At 37.9% G+C, this 23884-nt stretch overlaps 2 protein-coding genes across 2 annotated transcripts in view; both read left to right on the top strand.

Moving 5' to 3' along the window:
• POLK (DNA polymerase kappa) overlaps nt 1-14495 on the top strand; it is a 74134-nt gene extending 59639 nt beyond the window's left edge. Inside the window, exons 10-15 of the mRNA XM_080680333.1 lie at nt 822-854; nt 2734-2830; nt 5841-6012; nt 8873-9823; nt 10733-10775; nt 10951-14495. Coding sequence (XP_080536459.1) covers nt 822-854; nt 2734-2830; nt 5841-6012; nt 8873-9823; nt 10733-10775; nt 10951-11035 — 1381 coding nt within the window. The 3' untranslated portion in view covers nt 11036-14495. The remainder of the gene's footprint in view (nt 1-821; nt 855-2733; nt 2831-5840; nt 6013-8872; nt 9824-10732; nt 10776-10950) is intronic.
• Nucleotides 14496-15000: 505 nt separating this feature from the next.
• The window catches only part of ANKDD1B (ankyrin repeat and death domain containing 1B), a gene marked incomplete at both ends in the record, with an annotated part of 49916 nt that continues 41032 nt past the window's right edge, over nt 15001-23884 (top strand). Inside the window, 5 exon segments of the mRNA XM_080677476.1 lie at nt 15001-15039; nt 18008-18226; nt 18343-18352; nt 20771-20874; nt 23767-23817. Coding sequence (XP_080533602.1) covers nt 15001-15039; nt 18008-18226; nt 18343-18352; nt 20771-20874; nt 23767-23817 — 423 coding nt within the window.

Raw genomic sequence — 23884 nt, 5'->3', positions numbered from 1 at the left:
CGTGCACTGGGACACTAGTAATAATATAAAATAGCAAACCCACCTTCCCTTCTGTCCACATTCTCTAGGTCCCCTACTCTGCTTTATTTTTAAATTCTTAGTACTTCTCCCTTTCTAACATATTCCACATTTACTTTTTATTTGTTTGTCTCTCTCCACTAAGATACAAGTTTCTTAAGGGCAGGCACTTGGTCTGTTTTGTTCATAACTATATCTCCAAGGCCTAGAACAGTGCTCCATTCATAATAGGTTCATTAACTTTTTGGAAAATGAATAACCTAAATGTCATTTTAGCCTTTTGGTGCCAACTGCTCCTATCAGAGTAAGTAGAATCCAACCAAACTAGATGTTTCAGATTTCTGGTCTTCATCCCGTTGCTGTGTGCCAAATTCTGACTTAGGTTCTTTGTAGTGGTATAAATGAATAATGAAGAGGCTATAGGAGAGAGAAGTTAATATACTAAACCAAAAACTAGATAATTGATATTAAATTATTTAAAATTTAATTATATCGTATAACTGCAAGCTATTACACTGCCACCTGCTATTGGTTTTTGTAAGTTGTGGTTTTGATATTTAGAAACAATTTATGTCAACCTATTTTAAAATTTGTTCTTTTCAATAGGTATAGACTTGATCCATGCCATGTGTAATTGTATTAACATCTTATCTATCTTCATTATTTGGGTGATAGTTTTATTTTTAGATTTTAAAAACTCACTGTTTTTCATGATGTATAAATTCGATACATTAAATCTTGTTTGACTTAAAGGAGCTCAGTCTTTGAGAAAGCAAATAAAAACTTTTTCTTCTTCATTCAAGGGATGGAGAGAGGAAAAGCATGAGTGTTGAGAGGTAATATTTTGATATTATTGTTCATAATTTATGCTATTTTAAACTAATTTTTAGGAAAGTATCACTGAAATTTAAAAATCTATTTTCAAACCTCAGAACAATTCTCAGCATGTCACACTCCTGAAGTAAATGTCCCAGAACACTGCTGTATTATTTTCATTTGCTGTTCTCTCAATGGAAAAAAAAAGTACACTGCAGTTATTTTTTAATGTGTTTTTTTTTTTTCCTATTCAGTGAAAACCAAGCATATTAGGATTCCAAATCTTAATTTCTAGACTTTATAAGAAAAATTATACTGAGGTTATTTGGTAAATTTAAGACGTGACAATGGAAGTTCTTCCTAAAACTCTTCAAATATTGGTGAATGAGCAGAGGCATCAAATAATAAGATATTGATGAAAGAGAGCTTAGAGATTACCTATTTCATTGGTTTACAATATTGTTCAGAAGTCAAATGAAATCTTGATGGAAACCTTATTGTTTTGGGAAATATGTCATTGTTTGAAAAGTCCCTCATTTTTCTCCTCAAAGCACCGAAGTTCTACTGAGACATTTAAGAACCACTGACCTTGTACAGAGTTATATTAATACTAGTTATATTAATGACTGATAAAAATTGCTTTGAGGCTTAGCTTACATAAAAGCAATTAAAAGAAAAGAGGTGTAACAAGAATCCAAGAGTGAGATAGTATTGTCCTATTTAATGAATTATCACTATCTGTTGGTGGTTTTAATCATCTTTTAAAAAATTATAGAGAGCCCTAGCTCGTTTGGCTTGGTGGATAGAGCAGCCTGCAGACTGAAGGGTCCTGGGTTCAATTCTGGTCATGGGCACATGCCCAGGTTGCCAGCTTGATCCTGCATAGGGGGCATGCGGAAGGCAGCCAATCAGTGATTCTCTCTCATCACTGATGTTTCCTTCTCTCTCTCCCTTCCTCTCTGAAATCAATAAAAAATATATATATTTTTAAAAATATATTTTATTGATTTTTTACAGAGAGGAAGGGAGAGGGATAGAGAGTTAGAAACATCGATGAGAGAGAAACGTCGATCAGCTGCCTCCTGCACACCTCCTACTGGGGATGTGCCCACAACCAAGGTACATGCCCTTGACTGGAATTGAACCTGGGACCTTTTAGTCCACAGGCCGACACTCTATCCACTGAGCCAAGCCGGTTAGGGCAATAAAAATATATTTTAAAAAATAATAGAGAGAGCAAAAGTACAAAAGTAAACTTTTGCTGCCCCAGCTGGTGGCTCAGTTGGTTGGAGCGTTCTCCCATACACCAAAAGGTTGTGGGTTTGATTCCTGTTCAGGGCAGATACCTAAGTTGTGGGTTCCATCCCTGGTCGGGGCACATACAGGAGGCAACTGATTCAACTGATCCATGTCCCTTCCCTTCCCTCTCCCCCTCCTTTTCTTCCTCCAAATCAAGAAAAACATATCCTTGGGTGAAGATTAAAAATAAAAAGCACACCTTTGCTAAACAGCTTAACTATCTAAATGATCTTCAATCATTAAGTAGATCTTAAATGCCTTTCTTTTTTTAAAATATATTTTATTGATTTTTTACAGAGAGGAAGGGAGAGTTAGAAACATTGATGAGAGAGAAACATCAATCAGCTGCCTCCTGCACACCCCCTACTGGGGATGTGCCCACAACCAAGGTACACGCCCTTGACCAGAATCGAACCTGGGACCCTTGAGTCCTCAGGCCAACACTCTGTCCACTGAGCCAAACCGGTTAGGGCTTAAATGCTTTTCACTTAATTATATCTTAATTCATCTGAAAACTTTGTTCTGTACTGCAGAAAATATAACTAAATTATCCTGAATTATATTTTACTTTGTGCACCAAAATCATTCTTGTCTTTCTAGGACATTCAGTGAGATAAGTAAAGCAGAAGAACAGTACAAGTTGTGCCAAGAACTTTGCAGTGAACTAGCTCAAGATCTGCAGAAAGAAGGACTTAAGGTACTTTATTTTAGTGTAGTGTTCTTAGTTTTAAATTTTTCTAATAATAGAATGCACTTTAATGCAAGAATTAGACTTTGAATACAAAGTGGGAAATGTCAGATAAGAGTATTCTCATCACCAGCAAAGAAATTTAATTCTGACCCTTAGTTGAAGCCTGTGATAAGGTCATTCTGTGAAGAAGCAGCTTATAGGGTAGAGTAGTTATAACTCCCAAGGAGTTTATACTGTCTCAGGAATACATTTGAGTAAGTTCAAGATCAGAGTTATTTTAGAGAATAAAGCAAAGGGGGAAGGATTTTCCCAGAACTGTATTAACCTATTACAAATGCCTTTCCAGTCACCTTTAATGTTTTCCTCTGGTACACAGTGACTTTCTAGAGTAAGTATTTTGTTTCAGGGCTCTAGTGCAGGTTGTTTAGCACATTGAGAACAAAATCTGGAAGGCTCTGAACTTGGTGTTTTATAATCTTCTCTCAATCCATGTTTTTCCAATACTCTCAAACCAGTTATTCAGAGGTATTACAAAATGTAATGGTGATTACCACAAGGAAAGAGGAGGTTGTGGAGGTAGAAAAGGGTAAAGAAGGGATAAATGGTACGGGAAGGAGACTTGACTTGGAATGGTGAATATACAATACAATATACAGATGATGTATTATAGAACTGTACACCTGAAACCTATAATTTTATTAACCAATGTTTCCACAATAAATTCAATAAAAATTTTAAGTATTAAAACATTATCACAAAGCATAGGATAAGTAATTGATGAGTATTTTTCTTATCATTTTTCTCTGTTGTACTTTGATTGTAAAAAGAGTTGGTTTTTTCAATGTTTAAATAATTTTCTTTTTAATCCTCACCCGAGGATATGTTTTTATTGACTTAGAGAGAAAGAGAGAGAGAGAGACATCAGTGTGTGAGAGAAACATTGATCAGTTGCCTCCCAAACACCCCAACCAGGCATCAAACCTGCAAGCTAGGTATGTGCACTGACCAGGAATTGAACCCACAACCTTTTGGTATATGAGATGATGCTCCAACCAACTGAGCCACCCAACCAGGGCCATTAAATAAACTTTTAATTTTAGAATCATTTTTAGATTTACAGAAAAATTGCCAAGATACTATAATATACCCAGTTTTCCTCATTATTAACTTCTTTTATTGCCAGAGTATATTTCTCAAAACTAAGAAACTGACATTAGCACATTGTTATTAACTAAACTCCAGAATTTATTTTTCCATTAATGTTCTGTTTCTGTTCCAGGATTCAGTCCAGGGAACCACATTGCATTTAGTTGTCATGTCTTCTCCAGTCTTCTCCAGTCTCTGATAGTTTCTCAGTCTTTCCTTGTTTTCCATGACCTTGATTGTCTTGAGAAATACTGGCCAGATACCCTGCAGAATATCTCCCAACTTGGGTTTGTCTGGTAGTTTTCTTTAGATTAGACCATGGTTATGAGTTGTAGAAAGAATATCACAGAGGTAAAATGTCCTTATCACATCCTATGAGGTACAGTAGTCCCCCTTTAGCTGAGATTTTGCTTTCCACAGTTTCAGTTACCCACAATCTGAAAGCATTGAATGGAAAATTCTTGAAATTAATCAAATCTTAAGTTTTATATTGTACATCGTTCTTAGTAGCGTAATGAAATCTCATGCTGCTCCAACCTGCCCAGGATGTGAATTATCCCTTTGTCCAGCATGTCCACACTGTATATGCTACCTGCTGATAAACACTTAATGGGAGTCTTGGTTAACAGATTGTTTATAAGAAAGAGATCACATTCACATAACTTTTATTACAGTGTATTTTAATAACTGTGCTATTTTATTATTAGTTATGTTGTTAATCTCTCACTATGCCTAATTTACCAGTGAAACTTTATCGTAAGTATGTATGTATAGGAAAAAACATAGTATATATAGATAGGTTTGGTGCTATCTGCAGTTTCAGGCATCCACTAGGTGTGTTGGAACATTTACCCGCAGATAAGGGGGAGCTACTGTATTGGATAGCTACATGATGTCATGGGTGATGTTAATCTTCATCACTTGTTTAAGGTAGTGTTTGCTAGGCTTCTCAATTGTGAAGTTACTATTTTCCCCTTTCTATTGGCTATTCTTTGGAAGTGAGTCAATCTAATCTATTCTCACTACCTCCAGGAGGTAGTAAAATATATGTAACATAAAATTTACTGTTTTGACCATTTTTAAGTGTACATTTCAGTGGCACTAAGAACATTCATACTGCATAGCCATCAACACTGTCAATCTCCAGAACTCTTTCATTATCCCAAACACTGTACCCATTAAACATTAATTTTAAAGGGAGTTCTAACATATAAATTGTTTAGCATAGTATCGGTTGTATAGTAGGCATACAATAAGTATGAGCTATCCACAAGACCTTTTCACTGAGGCTTTTTAAAAAATATATATATTTTATTAATTTTTTACAGAGAGAAAGGGAGAGGGATAGAGAGTTGGAAACATCGATGAGAGAGAAACATCGATCAGCTGCCTTCTGCACACTCCCTACTGGGTATGTGCCCGCAACCAAGGAACATGCCCTTGACCGGAATCGAACCTGGGACCCTTCAGTCCGCAGGCCAATGCTCTATCCACTGAGCCAAACCACTTAGGGCTCACTGAGGCTTTTTTAGAAAGATTTTTTTCCCTTCCATTTTAGGTACTGAATTGACCTCTAAAAGAGCTGGTGAAAAAGAAAAATGATTACTTAATTTTACCCTTTATATAAAAGTCTCTTATAAAAATTCATTTGGAGAGGAGAGTAATAATTATTGGTTAAAATGGGATTTTTTTATTACTTTTGGATTTCAGTTATTCTTTATGACAATTTTATTACTATGTCTTAGAAATAATTGATTATACTTTCATATTATATGTACATATGAGAGCTTTATGAGTTTTTCTAACCTGTAGAATAACTTTTTTTTCTAGAAGTTAGCAAGCCATATATAATGTATTCTGCTTATTATAGGGTAGAACTGTTACTATTAAGCTGAAGAATGTGAATTTTGAAGTAAAAACTCGTGCATCTACAGTTTCATCTGTTGTGTCTACTGCAGAAGAAATATTTGCTATTGCTAAAGAATTGCTAAGAACAGAAATTGATGCTGATTTTCCACATCCCTTGAGATTAAGACTTATGGGTATGACTTTTCTTGCTTTTTCTTAAATAGCTAGACTTTCCCAAAGAATCAACTTTGGAAATATTCTCACCTCTAATTTATTTCTTAAAACTGTTTAGGAATTTATACTTACACTGCTGCCATTTTTCTTAATGCTTAGAAACTGATGCATCTGAAGCTATGATAATTAATTTAATTCCTGTAAGAACCAATAAAAGTTGTCCTTTTCTTACAAATATTGAAATCCTTGGGGCTAGGCTTTTCAAATTTTAGAAAGCATACTGAGTATATTTTGTAATACTCCTGTGAGATCTGAGGAAACACTTCATGTTCAAACACTTCATGTTCAATATTTTTGTAGCAAAACAAAAAATATTCACACTGAGTCATAAAAACTCTAAAGAGTTTATTATAAGCAACCATATGTTGCTTACAATTTATCTGGGCATTTTGGATTTCAGAATTACAGATGAGGGACTAAAGCACTATTTAGCCACCACATGTTAGAAAAAAATAAAACAACAGCCAAACCATGTTTCTAAAGTGAATTGGGTAAGAGAATGTTTATGGATAAGCACCCCAAATGCCAACTTAGTATACTACTAAGAATGGGTCATTAACCATATTTTCATATATGAAAGACAGCAGCTGCTGAGACCAATCGAATAAAGTATATTAACTAAAAAGAACTAAGAATAGATGTTAATAGCAGCTTTATTCATAATTGCTAAAACTTGGAAGCAACCAAAATGTCCTTCAGTAGTAGGTCAATGGAGACTGTGGTACATCCCTACAATAGAATTATTTAGCCATAAAAAAAAAACGAGCTATCGCCCTGGCCGGTGTTGCTAAGTGATTAGAGCCTTGGGTTAGACCAGGGGTGGGCAAACTTTTTGACTCGAGGGCCACAATGGGTTCTTAAACTGGACCGGAGGGCCGGAACAAAAGCATGGATGGAGTGTTTGTGTGAACTAACATAAATTCAAAGTAAACATCATTACATAAAAGGGTATGGTCTTTTTTTTTTTATTTCAATAGTTTTATTCATTTCAAACATTTTAACAAGAAGAATGTAAACACTAATTATTATAATTTGAAACTTCAAAAAATGGAGGAATCATAGCACAATAACATACCTTATATTGAAGATGGCAAAGGCAAAATAAAATTGCCTAACAAAAGAAAGGTACAAAAGCCTTTCAAATTAAACTTAAATATAATAAAATAATTTAAAACTAAAACAAATAGAAAAGAACAAAATGTGTAAACAGTAAATTAAACATTTTCTTTAGTGCAACTTCCAAATTATGCCCGGGACGTAGATGTAGATGGCAATGTAGACTGGGTCGAAAGGTTTTTGGTCTTTAAAACATCAACTTCAGTGGGAACAGTGTTTGTTATTGGTCTCCTTTTTAGCTAATGCTCTGATACTGTGCTCTCCAGGGGCGTGTCTCCCTACATCACCACGATAACGTGTCTATGCATTCTCAGGGTGATGTCGGGGGACGTGTCCGCGGGCATTACAAGGAGCCTCTGGAAGATTGAGAGGTTGTTCCTTCTACTGAATGGGCGGATATAAATCCGCCCACTCAGAAGAAGGAGCTGCGGCCGTGTTTCCGATGTTGCCATGTTAACACTGCTGCTGGTGAAGGAGCGGAGGGGAGAGCAAGAGAACCCTCTGCTCTTTTGGCTCTGCGGGCCGGATAGAACAGCCGAACGGGCCGGATCTGGCCCGCGGGCCGTAGTTTGCCCACGGCTGGGTTAGACCCACGCACCAAAGGGTCTCGGGTTTGATTTTCAGTGAAGGGCATGTACCTGAGTTTCAGGTTAATTCCACCCCAGTGGGCACTGTTCAGGTGGCAGCCAATTGATGTGTCTCTCTCACATCGATGTTTCTCTCTCTCTCTCTCTCTCTCTCTCTCTCCTGCTCCCCTCACTCCCTCCCTCTCTCCCTCCCTCTGTACCTCCCTTCCACTCTCTCTAAAAAGCAATGAAAAAAATATCCTCGGATAAGGATTAACAAACTAAGAAACAAATAGAAATGAGCCATCAAACCATGAAAGACATGGAGGAATCTTAAGTGTATGTTATTAACTGAAAGAAGCCAACCTGAAAAGCCTACATACTGTATTATTCCAACCATATAACATTCTGGAAAAGATATGGAGACACTAAAAATATCAGTAGTTATCAAGGGTTGGCAGGAAGGGAGGAATGAACAGGCAGAACACAGAGGATTTTTAGGGCAGTGAAACTATTCTGTATGATGCTCTAAAGGTAGATACATATCATTATACATTTGTCAAAACCTATAGAATGTGTAACACCCAAAGTGAATCCAATATAAACTATGGACTTTGATAATGTTGTGTCAGTATAGGTTCATTGGTTGTAACATATATAACACTCCAGTGGGGGATCTTGACATATGAGTACTGCCCCCACACATATACACATGGGAACTCTGTACTTATTATTCAGTTTTGCTGTCAACCTAAAATTCCTCTAAAAAACTAAAACCTACTGAAAAAAAAGGAGCTAAAGTATCTATGTAGTTGACTCCAATTAGTTACTTGGTATTTATTAAATGGTATCATGTGTTACGATGTTAATTGAGAGACCTATATAATCATCTAACTCAAATAAATACCTACTAATCAGTAATACCCAGTTTCATAAAGGAAAGTATATATTTCAACTCAAAATGCCAGCTTTGGGAAAACATCCTTTAATTCAGAAAATACACAGTTTTGCTTATTGTTTATCTCTAAACAGCCTTTTGTAAATATGTCATAACAGTACTTACAAAATGTTTTTATGAATTATGAGTGAATTGGCTTTTTAAATTTGAGATTGACTAATTGTGCTTGGTTTAATTTAGGTGTGCGGCTCTCTAGTTTTCCCAATGAAGAAGATAAGAAACATCAACAACGGAGTATTGTTGATTTCTTACAGGCTGGAAACCAAACCCTGTCAGCCACTGGGTGTATAGAGAAAACTGACAAAGATCAGTTTTTAAAACCTGTAGAAATGTCTCATAAGAAAAGTTTCTTTGATAAAAAACGATCGGAAAGGAAATGGAGTCACCAAGACACATTTAAATGTGAAACTGTGAATGGACAAGGTGTACAGACATCACAATCATTCCAAGTTTTAAAGAAAAAGATGAGTGAGAATTCAGAATCATCAGAGAGTTCAAATAACAATCAGATATTTACCTGTCCTGTTTGCTTTAGGGAGCAAGGAAGCATCAGTCTGGAAGCCTTTAATAAACATGTAGATGCATGTCTCGGTGGACCTTCGATGAGTGAAATGTTCTCATGTCCACATGCTTCCTCTACAGAAGTTAACAAGAAAGAAAATGTACATCATTCTTTTTCACTCTTTGAGAAGCAGGATTCTGAAACCCATCAGAAGAATACAGAAATCACTTCAGAAGATTGTGTGGAGTTGGTAGGGACTGTAGGTAATCCATCTAAAGCAGAAAGTGTAGCTGCTTTAAGTAATAAGCTCAGCAAAAAGGAATGTTCTAGTCTTCCAAGCACATCGTTTAATATTGATCACTGTCATCAGAATTCTTCTTGTACTGTTTCATTACAAAATGAAGATTCCGGGTCATTGAGAAGGCAAGAAACCCTCCAGCCTTGTTCATATGAAGTGATAACAGACCAGGCTCTAATATGTCCTGTTTGTAACCTAGAACAAAAGGCTTCAGATCTTACCCTGTTCAATGTGCATGTGGATATTTGTTTAAATAAAGGCATTATCCAGGAACTGGAAAAGGATAAAGTTAACCCAGTAAATCAGCCCAAAGAAAGCACCAAAAGTACTGGTAAGTTTGTAGTAATTTTGAAGAACTTTATTTTCCAGGAATGTTTTATTAAAATTGAGATCATTGTTAAACCTTAAACATATACTATTAACGTGACAGTTTGTGTATGCTGCCATTTAGGTGAATGTTAGTTACCTTATTATAAGTTAGAATGAATTGAAACCATTAGATTTTAAATTTAGGGAAAACTTTGGGTTGGGCTTGATTTAGCACAAAATGAACTCAAAAGTTTAGGGAACTGAGTGGTGTAATCAAAAAAGAAATATTCCTTCAGAGAACATTTGTCAAGGCACAGTGGTAAATTAATAATAACTTACATAGCCAGAAAGCCTCTTTAACTTATTCTTTGGTAGTTCTGACTCTGGCCAATTTTCAAAAATAAAATTAAGTGTAACACTAATAAAAATAATTATAAAGAAACTAGAGGCCCGTTGCACGAAGATTTGTGCAAGAATGGGCCTTCCTTCCCCTGGCTGCCGGCACTGCCTTTGCTCTGGCCGGAGCTGCCTTTCTGCCTTCCCACGCTGCCAGAGGCCCAGAGTAGCTGGGGTGGTGTGGAACGTCTGCATCGTCACCATGGCGACGACACAAGCATCCTGCCCCACCCCCAGCTGCTTGGCACCTGCATATGCAAAGTAACCCTCCATCTTTGTTGGGTTAATTTGCATACTCACTCCTGATTGGCTGGTGGGTGTCATGAAGGTACGTCAATTAGCATGTTACTCTTTTATTAGTGTAGATTATGCTATCAAATTAGTTTCTGGTATGTATAAATATGAACTATGTAACACTGAGGAACTTTTTATTATCTTTATATCAGTCAGCTCTAACTTTTTACATTTTTATGCAACCCTTTAAGTATTTCTTATTATTCACTATGGAATTTCTTCATTTTTCTTTCCTCTAAAGGTAACTCAGGCAGAGTACAGAAGACCATAACAAAAACCAAAAGGTATGTCTAATTTGAGCTTTAATAAAGCTAGCTATAAAATTCATATTTTGAGGTTGAATTTTTAGATGTTAACATTTTCTTTTATATAAAGTAAAATTTTTAAAAAATCAATTATTTGCAAAATTATTTTTTTAAATCTTTTTCTGCATTTTAATTTGTTGTTTTTTAATTCTAGGTCAGGATCGATGACAAAATCCTCAACAGCAAAGAAAATAAAACCAAAGAATCCCAGACACACCCTGGATATCTTTTTTAAGTGAACATTGAACATTTTATCATTAATTTTTAATTGAAACTTGTTTTTATAATCACTGAGCTATTCTTCCTCATTTTAAGTTTACAGATTCATTTAGTGAATGGCCAATGCAGCAATCCCTCCCCAATGATATTTCCTGTACATGAATTTGGAATATATACTAATTTACTTCTGTATACCTTTTTGATATTATAAGAATTGCACTTCCTGTTAAAGAAATTTTTAAAATGAGAAATTAAGGAATGGGATCAAAATTGATTTCTGTCTTTATTAAGTTTTATAGTGAATATAAAACCATCTCTTTATAAGGGCTCTCAGAGTTTCACAGAAACCTTTTTTAGCATAAGAACTTTTCAGCACTTAACCATTTGTTGGCACTGATCTGCTATATTTGATCTTAGTGTCTTCTACAATTGTGTATATTAGTATTTTAGTTCCTCGTACCTTCAGATACCTCATGAGCATTCATAATTAATATTTATCATGCATTCTATAAAGAATATTAGCTTAGAGCAGTGGTCGGCAAACTGCGGCTCGCGAGTGTGGCTCTTCCACAAAATACCACGGCCTGGGCGAGTCTATTTTGAAGAAGTGGCATTAGAAGTTTAAGTTTAAAAAATTTGGCTCTTAAAAGAAATTTCAATTGTTGTACTGTTGATATTTGGCTCTGTTGACTAATGAGTTTGCCAACCACTGGTTAGCAGAACTAGCATGAGTGGTTCTGTTCTTTCAGGATAATAGTATCACAGTATCATTTTCTGTGTAAAAAAATTTTTGCTTAATATGACTTCATTTGATTTTTTAAATTAAAATTTCTTCTTATGAATAAGCACTTGATCACTTTAAAAATTTTTTGTCTGATATAAGGTAAATTATTTTCTTATCTAGAACTTTAAATGGCAATTATGTCTGTACTCTACACAAATCTATAAAGAATAAATTGTATACTCACTTTATTTTTATATAACCTTCTAGAGAAAAATGTATAAAAGATGAATGTGTATTGTAATAGCTCATTTATCTTAGTTATATTTATGTCATGTTTTTATTAATATTTATGAAAGAAGACAGCTTAACAGTAAGTAGTTAAGTAGTTTCTCCAGATAATTTAGTGCTATCAGTAAGAGTTTTTATCATTAATAAGTATTTAATTGAAACATGAGGATGATAGCCATTTTGTGGCTGCTTTAAAGAAACAAATATTTTGTTCTCTTATATTACTTGTTTTTTTTTCAATTGTAGATAGCACCATATTTGTTTTCTACCTTCCCTCAAGTTTATATTTATCGTGCTTTCAACATTAAATACTAAATTATTTTCATTTAGATGATTTATTTAATTGAATGCTATTTAGTCATATTTAATAATAATTCAAAATAAAATTTAAAATATGTAGTCGATCTTTTAGCCAATAGAAATGGTTTCCTTCCTTCCCACTTTTTTTCCACCTTAGTGCTTTTACTCCTGTTTTCTTTGCTAAAAATTCTCTTCACGTCCTTTTCTATTTAATCCAACTCATTTTCTTTTTTTAAAATATATTTTATTGATTCTCTACAGAGAGGAAAGGAGAGGGACAGAGAGTCAGAATCATTGATCTGCTGCCCTCTGCACACCCCCCACCGGAGATGTGCCTGCAACCAAGGCACATGCCCTTGACCGGAATGCGAACCTTCAGTCCGCAGGCCGACACTCTATCCAGTGAGCCAAACGGGCCACGGCTCATTTTCTTTTCTATTATAACTTTCCTTTGGGGCATTTTTAGAAAATACAGCAAAGCTACAAAGTATAAGCACTTATAATCTTATCTACTAAATAGGGTCAGAATATAAGGAAGGACTTGGGAGAACATATTTGTAGCACAATAACTGAGAAAAAAACTGGTATCCAGAGTATATAATCCAGAATATATAAATGACTTCAATGAATCAGTAAAAAGAAAAGTACAAACGGCCAATAGAAATTTGGATAAAAGACTTTAAATGGCACTTGACATAAGAAGAAATAAAAATGGCCAAGAAACATGTACATATTCTCAGCCATTTTAGTAATAGGGAAATGAAAAGTAAAGACACAAAGAGATATCATTACAACCCTACCAGATGCACAAAAATGAAAAAAGGGTCCATTGTTCTGTTCATGATTTGGAGCAACATGAACTCCTACTTTGAAAACAATCACTTTGGAAAACAATTTGCCTTTGTCAACAACCCAGCAACTGCACTCCTAAATATACACCTTTCCTGGTTATTTGCTTTTTCTTTTTTAAAAATATATTTTCATTGATTTTTAGAGAGAAAGGAAGGAGGGGGAGATAAAAACATCAATGATGAGGAAATCATTGATCAGCTGCCTCCTGCACGCTCCCTACTGGAGATTGAGCCTGTGACCTGGGCATGCGCCCTGACCAGTAATCGAATCAGTGACCACTTGGTTCATGGGTCAACAGTCAACCACTGAGCCACACTGGCTGGGCTCCTGGTTATTTTCTGTTTGTCCTCCATATCACACTTTGCCCTTCAGTACCCTGCTTTATGTCCAGCAGGGTATCATGGCAATGGGGAAGCCACTGCAGAAGATTTGAGGGAAGAAGAAAGGTGAAGTTGCGTATTTATTCCTTCATGTACCTTTTTGTTAAGTCCCTTGACCTAAGGTTACAACCTCTTGTAGGTGTCCATCTTCATATTGCATTCTCTGCTCACTCTCCAGGTTCTGATAATCCGTTTCTTTCCTCACCTCTTCAGCCTAGGAGTGGCAACAGAGCCTTGCTCTTAATAGCCCTGGGGTGCTGCACTACCCTTTGTGGTTTCCCCACACCCTGCCCGCACCTATAGAGATGGTCCGTTTATTAAACTCATCTCAAATTACAATTTTTTTTTCTGCCAGAACCCTAGCTAATACATTGCTCTGGGAAAACTATTGAACACATTCCCTAGGAAGCATGTATAAGAATGCTCATAGTAGTACTGTAATAGCCAGGAATTGGAAATTAACCAAATATTCAGCAATGGTGGGATGGTTAAATTCTATCATTGTATATTCCAACAACAGAATTCTGCACAGTGGTGAAAATGAAGGATAGATACAGCTAATCAGAATGTGGGTGGATATCACAAAGATAATGTGGAGCCAAAGAAGCACGTCATAGAAGGATGCCATCAACATGATTCCATTTATATAAAATTCAAGACAGTTAAAGCTAGACTATATTGTGTTAAAGATGTATCCATTTGAGATCAAAGTATTTTAAAAAGCATGAGTGTTGTTGTCCCGATGGTTGGAATAATGATTTCCTCTGAGTGAAGGTAGGGAAATGTGATTGGGCAATAGTACATGGAACTTCTGGGATGCTGGCAGTGTTCTGTTCCTTGTCTTGCGTGGTGATTGTATGGATGTTCATTAAAAAATATTCTTTCAGCTGTACAAATAAATGTTATGCACTCTTGTTCATATGTGACCTATATCACAATAAAAAAAAAAATGGTAGAAACTGCTTTGCTCATCTGCTTTTCCTCCATCTCTGCAGGCTACTAGCTTCAATAGAAAAAAAAAAAGTATATTTCTCTCTTCTAGGACTTTGCTGAACACAGCAAGAAAGTGCCATATACCAACATTTTGAGTTTTTCTTCTAATACTTCCCGATACTACAGCCTCAATCAGCATTTGGTCTGCTTTCCAAAGGACAGCAGTTGACAGTTTGACCTAATACTTTGTCACCATCAAATAAGTCACCAGCTTTTCAGCCAGTGATATTTGTGCCCCCACTGCCCAAAGTCCTCCCTCAAACACTAAGCCAACTCTGTAAATTAGGTTTTGTTACTTGCAGCACCCTACTTTGTGTATGAGTTCAGAATTTCACTTCAGCTGTGAGTTACAAAGGCCCAATTGAGAGCTTTTTTAAAATATCTGTTTTAATTTTCACTTGAAGCCTCTGATTTTCTTGGCCTCACGCAGTCGATTTGAGGTCACAAGATGGGCTTTTCCACATCCAACCCTACACGGGAGTTCCAGGTAGGAGGACAAGAAAGAGAAAATTTAAAAAGGGCAACAAACGTGTCCCTCTTTAAGGAGCTTTCCCGGAAACCCCACATAATTTCCACATATCTCAAACTGTCATATTGTGGGGCAACTAATAAGGATTCCCCATATAGGGAACCGGGAAATGGAGTTTTTAGCTGGGCCCATTGCTACCCCAAACCGAATCAGGGTCTTAGTAATTCTACCTGTACCATAAAAAATTCCTAAAGAAAACTAGATAAAATATCATATTGGTGAAATTTTAGAAGCATTTCTTAGGACTAACACAAGGGTGCCCTCTTATTATTTTGTTGGAGGTCCTAGCCAATTTAATAAATAATATGAATGAAAACTGGAAACAAAAATAAAACTATTGTCACACTGTGTTTGTCTACATTTTTTTCAAAAAAAATCTAGATTTAATAAGAGTTCAACAAGGTTATGACTACAAGATCAATATACAAAATGAATGGCATTCCTAGACCATAATAACCAATTAGAAGATATAATAAAAATAATCTCTTACATGACAATGATCTAGAAGATACCTAAATGGCAGGTATCTATCAAGAAATATGCAAGAACTTGGGAACTACAAAATATTACTGGAAGATCATTAGTACATCTGAGGAAATGAAAAAAGTAACTTCATGATAGGAAGGATGATAAAACTATTCTCCCCAAATTTTTCTATAAATTCAGTGAAAATAAAAACAAAATCCCTCATGTTTTTTTCTTGGGAGTTAAGTAGATCCTAAATGTTATATGGAAAAGCAAAAGCTCAAGAATAAGGTAGAAGGACAGGTCCTATTACATACCAAGATTTTTTATAAAGTTATAGTAACATTATTATAAAGCTATAGTGTTACTATAGCTTTATAATAAATCTGGGGCACAAAATGTTCTTTTGTATAATTAAGAAATAATCACTTTTGCTTTGTAATACACAATTGGATTAGCAGTTCAAGAAAAACCTTAATAATATGGTGAGAATTGGAAACATGATTCCATTTATTAAGCAAACCATAATATTGAACTTGTCCCGCTTACAAATGTGAGTTAATTTATGACAGTCTTAGTATTTCATTGTTGCTGTCTACAGAAGGCTCAGGGCGACAGAAAATAATCCAGAAGCAAATGGTGCTAAACCTTTCTAACTGCAGTCTCTTAAATTTACTATAATTTCAAACTCACACATATATATGTATACATAGATATACATACATTACACACACACACACACACACACACACACACACACACACACACAAAATCTGCCAAACTCATGTCTACTATTGAATTTTGTCTACCTTTGTGGGGCCTCTTGAAAACATCCACTACTTTCTATACCTTTTATTAACCCCTTAGCAGTTACCTAATCTCTGGCTTTCCAATTTTCATCAGTTTCTCTCCCTTTTCTCTCTCTCTCTCATTAAACATTTAATCACCTTTATTTATTTATTGTTTTTGTTAATCCTCACCCGAGGATATTTTTCCATTGACTTTTAGAGAGAATGGAAGAGAGAGGGAAAGACAGATATATCGATGTGAGAGAAACACATCGATTGGTTGCCAGCTGCAGGAGCCCTGACCAGGGCCCTGGCCAGGGAGGAGCCTGCAACCAAGGTACATGCCCTTGACTGGAATCGAACCCAGGGCCCTTTGGTCCACAGGCTGATGCTCTATCCACTGAGCCAAACCGGCCAGGGCTCTCTCCCTTCTCTTAGGTCCGTGCACCCGCGAATCTGTGTGTACCAGTACACTTACAAAAAAGGTGGGTTAGTTCTGGGGTCAAATCTAGTTTTATGAGGGCTCACATTTTTTTCACTCCTAGAATATGCTACACTTCCAATGTGACCGCTGGAGCCATCCCACAGGTGTGAGCTGCTTTTATTTGGTTGTAATCCATTAGACACGCAGCGGTCGGCAAACTCACTAGTCAACAGAGCCAAATATCAACAGTACAATGATTGAAATTTCTTTTGAGAGCCAAATTTTTTAACCTTAAACTTCTTCTAACGCCACTTCTTCAAATAGACTCGCCCAGGCTGTGGTATTTTGTGGAAGAGCCACACTCAAGGGGCCAAAGAGCCGCATGTGGCTCGTGAGCCGCGATTTGCCAAACACTGCATGGGATTCCGGGCAGAGATCTTGGTTGTCCTTCAATATTCTACTTTTCTTGCATATTATTAGAATTTTAGCTAGGCACATGATTGCCCAAAGTAGATTACTGTGTTTCACCAATTCGTTATTGTATAAACTACTAAGAAAGTGATAATACTCAAGACAAGGAGTCCAGTAAGTTACAAGTGCATTAAAAATGGGTCACCCAGGCTTACACCCAAAGAGAACTTGAGAGTGTCCCTTTATTCCAAAGAAAATCCTGGAAGCCCATGTAGAAATGGTTTAATTTTGAAGTTCCAGTAGTGTTGGTTATGAGTCCAACCTCCACAGTTCTCAAAATTGTACGAAGAATTGCTGGAGAATGAGCTGGGCATTTCCTCAAAATGTTTTTCTTCAGGGAAAACAAAATCATGTCACGTGCCCGCCAAACCTGCCGCGGACCTCACACCTTTTCCCCGGGGCCAGCTGCCCACAGAACCCCGGGCCTCACACCTGTGCAGCGGGCCAGCTGCCCACAGAACCCCGGGCCTCACACCTGTGCAGCGGGCCAGCTGCCCACAGAACCCCGGACTCGGACCGACCTGCCCCACTTGCGCCCTGAGGCCCGGGGTGGACGTGCAGCCCGGGGGGCGGGGCCGCCACCGCGAAGGCGGTTCGGGAAGACCCGCGGGGCGCGGCCGCCCGGCCCTGGAGGGGCCCGTCCCGGAGCCGTCAGAGGAGGAGGCGGAGGGACACGAGCTCTGTGAGTCCTGGGCCAGGTCTGGACAATCTGGTGGGGGCCGGGCTGGGGGCGGGCCGGGCTGGGGACACCCCCTCCCCAGCGGACCCCAAGCCTCAGCGCTCCCTGCGCTCCCTGCGCTCCCTGCGCTCCCTGCGCTCCCTGCGCTCCCTGCGCTCCCTGCGCTCCCTGCGCTCCCTGCGCTCCCTGCGCTCCCTGCGCTCCCTGCGCTCCCTGCGCTCCCTGCGCTCCCTGCGCTCCCTGCGCTCCCTGCGCTCCCTGCGCTCCAGGCTCAACCTCGGAATCCACCCCATCCCCGATTTGGTTCACATTTCTCAGGTTAGGCCTGTACTGTGAACAGAAGGAACGCGTTCTTCCCACATAAGGAAGAGAATGTTTATAGAAATGATTAAGCCCTTTTACAAATAAGGGTTTTACGTGCTGTTATCTCACAGCCTGATTCATGTACTGATTTATTGTGTGACTTTAAGTCAGTTTTCTGTACTTAAGTTTTTAAAGCAGGGAACAGATCAACTGTGCCTTGGGAATCCATTTATATTATAAACTGAGGCACGTTGGAAAGGAATGTGAGGTTAAGAGACAGTTTGGGGGGGAGTTGCACTGGAGGGATTATAGCATTGCTGTGTATTTTGAGGGGAATGATTAAATGATTCAGAGAAGAAAGGAGGTAATGTCTAGGAAACATATATGAAATAATTGATGAGAAGGGGTGGGATTCAGAGCCCAAGTGAGATGTGAGAAGTAGAATAGTTTTTGAGGATGAGCAGGTCAAGGGTATGACCCTGAAATTGGGTGACTGAGGTCAGATAGAGGGTAAGATTATTAGGGCAGGGATCAGGGAACTGAGACTAGGTGCTTCATGGATGATGACATTACAGGGTGGTAACAAGAGTAGGGGTGGAAGGAGAGAGGGATCCAGGTGATAGAAAGAATGAAGACACTCCCTGGTCTTTGATTGGACTTGGTGGCATTATAAAGAGTCTGTGGTAGATGCTAGGGAAGCTACTCAGCAATACATCTACAAAACCTCTCTTTGGGTCCTTTCTTTTTGGAGATGGTTTATTGGTGATTTCACATTTTTCCAATTCTGACTTTATCCTCCAGTGTTGGGGTTGTCCCCTGTGAGCCCTCTCCTCCCCTACATAACAATAAGTAAATAAATCCTGGATCTTCTCTGTGCTAGGTGAAATGTGTGTATGTGTGATATGTAATGTTAATAGTAGGTGTGAATCTACTTTTCTCTCCTTTCATATAAATGAGAATAAAACATGTTCATCCCTTTTAGCCTTTGTGTATATTTATATGATGTGCTGGATTTTATTTTATTTTTTCATTGAATTTATTGGGTGACATCTATATATATAAAAGCCTAAGCAACCATTCAACCATTTGACTGTTTGACAGGTATCTATGACGTGCACTGACCACCAGGGGGTAGATGCTCAACGCACAGGCTTGGAAACATGGAACAGACTGATGAATCTCAGAGGGAAGGGGGAGCGGGGAGGCGGGAAGAGATTAACCAAAGATCTTACAAGCATACTAAAGGCCTGGTGCACGGATTCATGCACTGGTGGGGTCCCTTGGCCTGGCCTGTGGGGATTGGGCTGAAACTGGCAGTCCGACATCCCCTGAGGGGTCCTGGATTTCAAGAGGTTGCAGGCCAGGCCAAGGAACCCCTGGTGCACAGACTCTAGTTGGTTAATAAAACTAAAGAGGTTTCAGGTATACAATTTTACAATACATCATCTGTATATTGTACTGTGTGTTTACAATCCCAAGTCAAGTCTCCTTCCATCACCATTTATCTCCCCTTTACTTTCTACCTCCCCTCACTTCCCCTTTTCCTTTGGAAATCACCATGCCGTTGTCTGTGTCCATGAGTTTTTCTTTGCTTAATCCCTTCACCCTTCTCACCCAGCCCCCAACCCTCTCCCCCTGACGGCTATCAGTCTGTTCTCTGTATTCAGGAGTCTGTCTCCACTTTGTGAATTTATTTTGTTAATTAGATTCCACATATAAGATTCCACATGTAAGTGAAATCATATGGTACCTGTCTTTCTCTGACTGGCTTATTTCACTTCTTAGCCTAATATTCTCCAGGTCCATCCATGCTGTCACAAAAGGCAAAATTTCTTTTCTTTTCTTTCCTCCCTCCCTCCCTCCCTCCCTCCCTCCCTCCCTCCCTCCCTCCCTCCCTCCCTCCCTCCCTTCCTTCCTTCCTTCCTTCCTTCCTTCCTTCCTTCCTTTCCCTAGTAATATTCCATTGTGTAAATGTACCACAGCTTTTTTTTTTTTTATCCAGTCATCTACTGATGGACACTTGGTATCTTGGCTGTTGTAAATAACGCTGCAGTGAACATAGGGGTGCATATATTCTTTCTAATTAGGGAGTCAGCATGTGCTGCATTTTAAAGTTTTGTTTTGGCAGGCCTGGCATCTGCACAGGGTTCTGCAGACAACAATTTTATCTCTGTGTGGAGCATTTGAGCTTCTCCCTGTCTAATCTTTTATAAACATTTCACAAACAACGTCCCCTGGGAAGTCCCTGGCTACTTCCCAGCCTCCTAGAGCCAGATACTGCATTGCTGACTTCAGGGTGGTCCTCGGGAATCATTATTTGTTGGGACCAGGGATATTTTTAAGCGTGTGAAAACACTTGTGGAGCGAGGAGAAAGCAGCATCTTAGCACTACAGCTTTATAAAACATTGAAGCAAAGTTCCCGTGTTCAGAATGGCAGAATGAGAAAGGCTCAAGGCTGTAGTTTCAAGTTTTTATAGAGTTAAAAGGTTTACCAAATGAGGTTTGTTTTTTCTTCATCCTCTTTAAACCCCCCCCCAGTCATGCTTGCTTGCTTTCAGTATTGCCAAATGAGAGAAGCCTCCGGAATGCTGCTAAAAGCAATAATTTGGATCTTATGGAGAAGCTGTTTGAAAAGAAGGTTAACATTAACGCTGTGAACAATGTGAGTAGAATTCACTAATGTGACAGTGACTACTCTAAGGGTGGCTTGGGTTTACACAGGTCAACTGAAATATAATAAAAATAAAAATGATTGTGCTGAATGAAATAAGAGATATCTCCTTTGTTGGTAACTCCAGAGTGTTTATGCTAACGGTGAAATCAGCACTGAATGGGCTCTGCGGGTTCCAATTTATCTTAAAGAGGGGAAGTGCGCGCGGTCTTCATGCACATCTGTGCAAAGTCTGTGGGTGGGCAGTAAAGCCAACTGTCAAGGTTATGGGCCTGGGCTTGGTCCTAGATGATGGGCTGTGGATGACTTTGGCCTCACACATTCTGGAAAGGCAGAACCTTTTTTCTGCATCTCTGGGTTGTTTTCTCCCCAGTTATGTCCTGTGTGTTTGGTTCTTCCACATTTAAAATCTAAAAGCAGCCCCAGCCCATTTGGCTCAGGGGATAGAGTGTCAGCCTGCAGACTGAAGGGTCCCAGGTTCAATTCCAGTCAAGGGCACATGCCCGGGTTGTGGGCTTGATCCCATTGTGGGGTGTGCAGGAGGCAGCCAATCAATGATTCTCTCTCATCATTGATGTTTCTATCTCTCCCTCTCCCTTCCTCTCTAAAATCAATAAAAATATATTTTAAAAAAATCTAAAGGCAGTATGGGTTTTCATTCTACTGCTTTTGAAATATAGTACATGTTGGGCAATGGAGCCCTTTCTGAAACCTGGCTCTTAGTTGTTCTTTGATTGCTGGGTTTGGGAGAGAAGCCCACTGCCAGAATAGAAGCTTCCTACTGCTTGGTTTTGTGGGGATTCCCTGATAGCCCCTCAAAGTAGGGTTTATTAAAGTGAACTCACTGGGGGCTGTGTCAATTGCTTAGGACAATTTGTGGAGTGGTGCAAGATAGGGATGTCGGAGGTAATTTTATTGTTAAATGAAACAAAAGTTCCAAGGCATTCAGAGGGTTCTAGCAGATGTTCCCATGGCAATATGATTTTGTAAAATATGAAGAATTGAGAAATTTTAACTACAATTGGTTACGTTTTCTGACTCTGGCGTTAAATGGGGCTTTCTAAAGAGTGTAAACTTCAGGTTCCACAAAACCTGGATCTACCCCAGGCAGTGAGGTCATAGAAACTGAAGTCTTGCATCATATGCAGGGGAAGGATGTTTAGCAGTTATTCATGTGTGTACTAGTATGTGAGGGGATATGTGCTTATGTATATATTATGTACATGTGTGGGTGTCTGATGTGTTATGGGTGTATATATATTCATTGTCTATAATACCTCCTAGAAGTACAAATTTTTGCAGCATAACAACTTTAGTAACAAAAAAAAAAAATAAAAGAAAAAAGGAATCAAGAAAAAAAAAAGAGAAAAAAAATAAGCAAGGATCTTTGAAACTGTTGTTTAGGTTAATTGTTGAATAAGTAAAGCAATAATAATTTTTTACTGTAATCATTTTTCCAAGTAGCAGGAAATAGATTCTTCAATATAATTTTATAACCATTTCAATTTTTTTACATATAACATCCTGGTATTTTAAACCATATTTTTATATTAAAGTACTTGGAGAAATAGTACAACCTAGACCACTTTAACTTATAGTTAGTATGGCAAATTATTATAAACTCCTGGTGAATTGTATTATTCTTTATAATGACATCTCTATTAGGCCTGTTTACTGTAAATTGTTGACATGGTTACTTGTAATGTTCCTTAAAATCTGGGATGAAGAGATGAAAAACTGTAGGTGGTTTTATTGAATTATCTTGGATGCTGTTTTGACTTGCATTTTTATTCACAAATAAAGTTAAGGGGTTGTATAAGCCCAAATTTGACATATTTCAACATAGCTCTAGATTGCGGGCAACGTCAAGATAAGTAATGTTTTGTCAAACTTAGTTTATCACCAGTTTAGCTAACAAGGAAATCAGATGTTTAATTTAAACCGTTCTCATATTTTTGCAATAAATTTTTTATATGAAACAAAGGGCCTTCTTTGGAAGCAAAAACAGTGTCTAGAATATGGGAAGTATGAGGTGAGTTTTATTTGCAAGCAAAACATCCATTGTTTGAAACACATTAAACTGTCTCTGGACATCTCAGAAGCACCTTGGGGGCTTTCCTGTGAAGAAAAAGATATTCATCGCTTTCTTTTTTTTATTCTCACCCGAGGATATTTTTCCCATCGATTTTTAGAGAGAGTAAAAAGGAGAGAGGGAGACAGAGAAAAACACCAATGTGAGAGAGATACATTGATTGGTTGCCTCCTGCATGCCCCGCAGAGCCTGCAACCGAGATTCATGCCCTTGACCGGTATCGGGCCCAGGATCCTTTGGTCTACAAGCCAACGCTCTATCCCCTGAGCCAAAGACCATAGCTTTCTTCCTCTGTGCCTGTTTCTTTCTCCTCTCTTCCCCATTCCCTCCCTTTCAGAAGAATTTGTTTGCTTCAGTAAAATTTACAGTCCAAAAAATTACAGATGAAAGACCACATATGTATGTATTGAAAATCTAAGAAAATTTTTGTTATGCATTATCAATATGTTCTAACCAGAAAAAATTTACCATTTTTAATGATTGCATATGGGGAAAATATAACTTTCACTCTAAGTTGAAATTCATTCTACTGTTACAGGCAATGATAAGTTATGCAATAGATTTCAGCGTGGGGCATATCCTCCAGTGGACTGCCAAGTTCTCTGGTATTTCTGATAATAGATGAAGGCAAGATTATGCTAGATACAATTCTCACTAGTTTCAAAGACAAAAACGAGCAGATAAGTAATAAAAATACAAGCACCTGATAGAAAATATGGTCATTCTAGAAATTGGCATCTTAAAAAGGCTAAATAAAAATCAGATTACTGAAAACACAATTATTTCCTCCAATGAACTGCACAGCCCTGCATTTTGCAGTGGGGGCAAATCATTTATCTGCGGTGGATTTTTTTTTTTAATATATATTTTATTGATTTTTTACAGAGAGGAAGGGAGAGGGATAGAGAG

Source organism: Plecotus auritus (genome assembly GCF_963455305.1).
Source record: "Plecotus auritus genome assembly, chromosome: 7".
NCBI classification, from domain to species: Eukaryota; Metazoa; Chordata; class Mammalia; order Chiroptera; family Vespertilionidae; genus Plecotus; species Plecotus auritus.
This window is presented reverse-complemented; position numbering and strand designations above follow the sequence as displayed.